Source organism: Lotus japonicus, chromosome 1 (genome assembly GCF_012489685.1).
Source record: "Lotus japonicus ecotype B-129 chromosome 1, LjGifu_v1.2".
Taxonomy (NCBI): domain Eukaryota; kingdom Viridiplantae; phylum Streptophyta; class Magnoliopsida; order Fabales; family Fabaceae; genus Lotus; species Lotus japonicus.
The window spans coordinates 7,734,337-7,741,106 of NC_080041.1; the positions used below are offsets into that span (position 1 = coordinate 7,734,337).

General features: G+C 34.0%; 1 protein-coding gene across 2 annotated transcripts; it reads left to right on the plus strand.

Annotated features, from left to right (window-relative positions):
• The first annotated feature begins 206 nt into the window (after nt 1-206).
• Nucleotides 207-6,770, plus strand: LOC130733353 (CBL-interacting serine/threonine-protein kinase 3-like). Of its 2 annotated transcripts, XM_057585502.1 has the most exons (15): nt 209-456; nt 1,527-1,739; nt 2,143-2,205; nt 3,081-3,152; nt 3,410-3,517; nt 3,631-3,711; nt 4,003-4,056; nt 4,175-4,300; nt 4,384-4,473; nt 4,739-4,861; nt 4,953-5,063; nt 5,443-5,556; nt 5,672-5,728; nt 5,829-5,903; nt 6,434-6,770. In XM_057585502.1, the coding sequence occupies exons 2-15, from the start codon at nt 1,569-1,571 to the stop codon at nt 6,512-6,514; spliced, it is 1,326 nt and encodes a 441-aa protein (XP_057441485.1). In that variant the 5' UTR covers nt 209-456; nt 1,527-1,568; the 3' UTR covers nt 6,515-6,770. The 2 variants fall into 2 exon arrangements, with proteins under 2 accessions (XP_057441486.1, XP_057441485.1); XM_057585503.1 differs by lacking the exons at nt 5,672-5,728; nt 5,829-5,903; nt 6,434-6,770 and having other exon boundaries at nt 207-642; nt 4,953-5,503.

Genomic DNA, 6,770 nt, shown 5'->3' on the forward strand with positions numbered 1-6,770 from the left:
TATACTCAACTGGTATGTAAATACATTAAAAAAAAAACAGTAAATAAAACTCTTTTTATTAATTGAGATGTGAATCGATTCACATACACTCAACACCTATCCAAATAAATATATTTAATGATGAAAACACAAGATTGGATTAACACATCACCACAGCATTATTATTAACTTGAATCTGGACTGGAAGAGGTAATGGTTGGCTGGAGAGACATATAGAGATTATATATGGTGGCTGGCTACAACAACCAAAATCCCAGAAAAAATTCTCTTGTTTTTTCTTTGCCCCACATATATTTATATTAATTTTATCATTATTATTATTAGACACATACATTTGAATTTGATTGAAGCAGATAAGTATTGAGAAGTAACTGTCCAAGTTTCTGCCAGAATTCTATGCACAGAAAATGCAAATATCAGGCACATGAGTTTTGTCTAGTTGCAGAGCAGTCGTTGGTAGTTGTCTCAAAATTCTCTTTCTCTTCTCTTCTCTTCTCTTCTCTTCTCTTGCCTTTTCCTCATAATCAAAAGCCAGAGCCATTTTTGCAGTGTGCATCATCATCATCTAGCTACCTTTCCTTCATTCCTTCACTGACCTGCAGAATTTCAGACATTCTTATCTCCACAGAGTTTGTTGTTGAAGTACTTTTTCTTCTCTCTCTCTCTCTCTTGCTCTGTTTCTCTCACATGAGCCTTAGGCTCTATATATACTTGAGTGGTACTTGGAATTTGACAACTTGATCTGGGTTTGCTTTGTTTTTTCATTATCACCACCACCCCTTTGAGAAATAATTGGTTCTATGAACAGTCTTTCTCTTCATTTTTCCCAAATTACTGTAAAGTTCCTTTTTTCCTACATTTGTGTTGATGGGTTTCTGTGATTTGAAGAGCCAAATTTTTTTTCTCTGTTTTGGTGCCCTTCTTCTCAAACCCCATTTGTTCTGCTGTAAAATAATTTAGTCCTGTTTGCCCAATTTTGTTTGATTCTATAGTGATGGAAAGTTGATACTTTTGAGTGATTCATAGTGATTTTTTAACTTTTGGTGACCCTGAATTTTGTTTTTGAACATTGATGGTTTTCTTACAAATCTAGTTTCTGACAAATTAGGGATTTCATAGAGTGTGCTATGTGTGTTAACTGTTAAATTGACTGTTTGTTTCATATTCAAGCTGAATTCTGGTTGTGAGTTTATCATTTACCAGAAGACAGACTTTGAGGTTATTTCTCATCCCAACAATTTTTCAGTTGTCTCTGCAACTTAAATCCAGCATCAATGGTTTTTCAAATTTCTGCATTACTGGTTTTATTGTGCCTAACACTAAGAATGATTGCTCCTGTTAAAGTAGGGAAGAGGGTTAATTTGCATCTTTGGCTTTGAAATTATAGTTTTGCTTAAAACCATAAGCATTTATCAAACACACATCGCAATTTAGCACATAAGATTTGGACTAAGTGTCTTTTTTATTTCATCATTCCACTTGTGGATAAAATTTAGTTAGCAACTGAATTCTGATATGCATTTCAGGTATATTCCTTATAAGTGTGTAGAAGTTCAAGTTTATAGAGAATGAATCAGCCTAAGATTAAGCGCCGTGTGGGTAAATATGAGGTTGGGAGGACCATTGGTGAGGGAACATTTGCAAAGGTGAAATTTGCAAGGAACTCTGAGACAGGGGAAGCTGTGGCTCTCAAAATTCTTGACAAAGAGAAGGTCCTCAAGCACAAGATGGCTGAACAGGTAGTGTTGAGTAACATGATGTTTCGATCAGCTTCTATTTCTTCAGAATCAATTCTGGAACTCAAAAGCTACTCACAGGAGCTTCTCCCCAGAATTGATTCTGTCTCTTAATCAATCAATTGTAGAAGAATTTTAGTAAATCAATTGTAGAAGAATTTCAGAACATGCATTTTGTTCAATTCTTAGGAAGCATACAATTTTGTGACATCATCAATACTGCTTCCTCACATTTTCCTAAACCTTTCTAGATGCTGACAAAATCTTCTTTTTGTTGAACATATTTTAATGTGGGAGGTTCTATACTTCAGATCTGTGTTGTTATTTTATATTGATAGTTGTTTTAGACCCTCACATGACATGATGGAGTCAAGTCTCATAAAATGTTTTTAATGTATTTTTGCAGATTAAGCGGGAAGTAGCTACAATGAAGTTAATCAAGCATCCAAATGTGGTTCAGCTGTATGAGGTCTCTCTCCCTCTCCCCCTCTCTCTCTCACGTGGAATATCTTGTCTACAACTTTTTAAAAATATTTTCTACCTTTTTCATCTCTTGATTTATTCTTGCCCCAAGTTCTGCTACTTTTAAAAGCAGAAGATGGTAACTATTGATTAAAAAGTTACTATTTCACTAAGAACACTGCTTAGTGCTTACCTTCAAAAAGTTCTCATAGTATCTTGGGAAGTTATCTGAACCTTGAAGCCATATGGGAGGCTTTGAGATTTTTTGAAAAGACGTTAACAATATCCTCGTTCACTTGAAGATTGAAAGAATATTGAATACTTGAATCATCACTATATTGATAGACTATGCTTAAATAGTTATAAACTGCTGTCCAAGACTAAAAGATATGAAACAAACATGTCTCATTTTTCTATACCTTACTGTTTGATTTTGTAACTTTTGGGCGAATATGATGAACAATAATAATCTTTGAGATGTCATGAATTTATCAAGTGAAGTCTGTAAGCACCTAATTGATGATATAAGATCCCAGTGATAATTAGACAGGCCTTACTCCATTCTTTCCTCTGATAATGACTAATCAGTACTCAATTTAGAGATGATGATCTTGATCAGCGGAGTGATTGACATCAAACATATTACTTTGGCTGTTTGGCCTACTTTGTCAATCACCCACGGTCACTACAGGCCTTAAATTTACTGATTGTGCTGATTTGTATGCTTGTCATTTAGCATTTGCACTAGTGGAAACATTCCAGCTAAACACAAATTACTTCATTAGGAAGTAAATCTGCAATTACAAATCAAATTAATTCTCAGCACTGTTTACTCTTTCGCCAAATTTTGTTTCTAAAATTGCAACTTAATTATTTGCACAGGTCTTGGGAAGCAAGACGAAAATATATATGGTTTTGGAGTTTGTGACTGGGGGAGAGCTCTTCGACAAAATTGTGAGTAAATGAACTCTTCTTACTTTTTTCATTTTCAATTGGTTATAGAGCTTCTTGAGTAAAAAGTGAAAAAATGGTGAGACTCACTGGCCATATTTGGAGTTAGCTAATCCTGATCCTTCATAGTTTCTTCAATTGTCATTATCAGCATCATTTGTTGGCATTCTTGTAGATAAGGTTGCTTTGGATCTTAGTACATAAATTGCCTTTATTTATGAGGGAAAAATGCTGTATATTGTCTAATGGACTTTTTGAAGGTAAACCATGGACGGATGTGTGAAGATGAAGCACGTAGATATTTCCAGCAACTGATAAATACAGTTGATTATTGCCATAGCAGGGGTGTCTACCACAGAGATCTTAAGGTAAGGTCCATTTGCCTGACGCTGACACATATTTGCAGATACCAGATTATTTTTCTAAATTTTGATATGATAAAAAATAACCTCTAACATGAGTTTTGTTACTATTTTTCCAGCCAGAAAATTTGCTATTAGATGCTTGCGGGAATCTTAAAGTTTCTGATTTTGGGTTGAGTGCACTCTCCCAGCAAATTAAGGTGATAATGATTCATTTCATTCTGACATTTACTTGTCTTTTCTGTTTATCTTTGTTCATGTAAAGTTAGTTATTCAAGGTTATTCTTGTGCAAAATTACATTAATGATGTACAAGTCTATGAACCTGAAACTTAAATAATTCCCATTGGTAGCAAAAAATGTTACAATTTTATTAGTGCGGAATACATAGACTTGAGAACTTTGAAATTCAGAAGACAATATGTGACTATGAAGTTACCATTGTTTCCAAGAGAGTTTGACTAGTATCTTACAAAATTGTGATCTTGACAGGATGATGGACTACTACATACTACATGTGGAACTCCAAATTATGTTGCTCCAGAGGTACAGATCAATGCCGTTTCACATCATGCTACATTGTTGTGAATTACATTCCAAAATTCGTATATTTCGAGTCACTCTTCTAAGTTCTAAGTTCTAACTATATACTCTTGTTATGTAGGTCCTTAATGATAAAGGCTATGATGGAGCAACTGCAGATTTGTGGTCATGTGGGGTGATTCTCTTTGTATTGGTTGCGGGTTACTTGCCTTTTGATGACCCTAATCTTATGGAATTGTATAAAAAAGTAAGTGCAGTTTGAACTTTGTTATACAATTTTACCATTTCCCTTGTTTTTCCTTTTTATCACTTTCATTTCTTGATCCACAGATCTCAGCAGCAGAATTTACTTGCCCCCCATGGCTTTCTTTCAGTGCCCGGAAATTGATAACTCGAATCTTGGATCCCAATCCCATGACTGTAAGAAACAACATTTGATTATCTTTCAGCTTTTTATCATGTAAACTTGCATGTCTGTTCTGAATGTGAAAGGTTCATTCTACTTATAAGTTATAACAAAAATTGTAACCTTCTACACTCTCTTGGTTGCATCCACAACAAAAGGTGAACAAGAAAAGAAATATGGAGAACTAATCATCAATCTACATACTACATTGTCACGTTTATTTCTTTGTACTGGTAAAATTAGGGTTTGTATTTATGATTTTCTCTAACTATATGGCAGCGTATCACTATAGCTGAGATTCTGGAAGATGAATGGTTTAAGAAAGATTATAAGCCTCCAATTTTCCAGGAGAATGGGGAAACCAACCTCGACGATGTAGAAGCCGTCTTTAAAGATTCTGAAGTATGTTGAAGATTATTAGATATGGTTTTTATATTGTTTTTTGTGTAAATCTGGAATATTTTCTCATGAAGGATTTTGCTCATTTATTCAGGAGCACCATGTGACAGAGAAGAAAGAAGAGCAGCCAACAGCAATGAATGCATTCGAGTTAATTTCCATGTCCAAAGGGCTCAACCTTGAAAACTTGTTTGATGTTGAGCAGGTTCACATTTTCACATGATTAGATACTTTCTAAGTGTGTGTTTGGGTGCCAATTGAGTGCAATGTGAATGAACTTTTCATCTTAATCCATCAAAAGAGTTTCGTTCAGTTTTTGCCTTTTAAGTATGCGCTAATGTCTGTTGCAATATCCAAACACAATCTAAATTATTTTATGATTGTGGTGGATATGTTTAATTCAAATACAGGGATAACATTGGCATTACATTAATGTTAACATGTACACTAGTTGTTTCTTTTGATAGACAAAAACCTAGTTAACTTTGTAGAAACTTGAGATGAGAACTTATCTTTGAATCCCAACATGAGCATAGTATGAGAAAGTTACTGCATTTGTTTTATTCTTATGTCATTTACTTCAGGGATTTAAAAGGGAAACAAGATTCACATCAAAGTCCCCTGCCAATGAGATAATCAGCAAGATTGAAGAAGCTGCAAAACCTCTTGGCTTTGATGTGCAGAAGAAAAATTACAAGGTAAGCCATGCTTGTGCAACTTAATACAAGGCTCTACTCAGAGTTAGCTCTTCTATATATAAAGGCATTTTGAATTTTTTGATTTGTGAATCTAATATCAAACCATCAACTGCAGATGAGGCTTGCAAATGTGAAAGCTGGAAGGAAGGGAAACCTTAATGTTGCCACAGAGGTATTATGTTATCATTATATGATCACCATTTTTGCTTTTTGGTGATGTGGGACATTGTTTGTCATATTATTATCATGTTAAAAGCACTCATTCTCAACAGGTGTTTCAAGTGGCACCTTCTCTTCACATGGTTGAGGTGCGGAAAGCTAAAGGCGATACATTGGAGTTCCATAAGGTGCACTTTTGCCCCCTTTGCTCAATTGCTTTTACTCTGATTCTGTTTGAGTACAGATTTGTAGAATAGTTTTTTGTTTTTTAACATAGAAAAATAGAAAAACTTAATTGATATGAACTGTTTTTAAAAAACTGTTCTTAGAAATAGTTGTTATTTTTCTGATATTAAAACCAAAGTTCTAAACGTCCGGTTTTTGTTGTTAGTTTTCAAGTCACAGACAGACTAAGGTCTTTCAACTTTGTAAACATCTCGTGCAATCAGATTTGAAAATGGGTTTTAACTTTTAAATTCAAAAAACTGAGAATGAAATCAAACAACTAAGAAGGAAATCAAACTGAAAATAGGACCATATGTTATTATGCAAAATAGGATTGGATTCAAAAGCTTCTGAAAATGTCTGCTTTTCCTTTACCACTTTTTCTCTGATTTCTTGGGTTTTTAGAAACCTTCTAATTCTGTTCTTGATACCAGAATAATGAAGTTTGCACACTTGTTTTCACTTTCCAATCTAATTGAGACCTTGTATGCAGTTCTACAAAAAACTCTCGACATGCCTGGAAGATGTTGTTTGGAAAACAGAAGATGACATGCAAAAGCAAGAAGCAAAATGATGTTAATATCAATATTATATATCTGGTGTAATTTTCTTCATGTCTTAAGTCCTCATGATATTTTCCAATATATCTTCATTCGTTATTGGCTTCCTCCTTGTAGGTTTGTTTGTTTGGACATTACATGTTCCATATATTTAGTTCCATGCTATTATTTGTAAAGCATGCAGAGTTTATGTAAGAATTTATCCATCAACAGTTCCTGTTATGTTCATGAAACAAAAAAAATTATATAAGAGAGTGTGTAGATTGTATA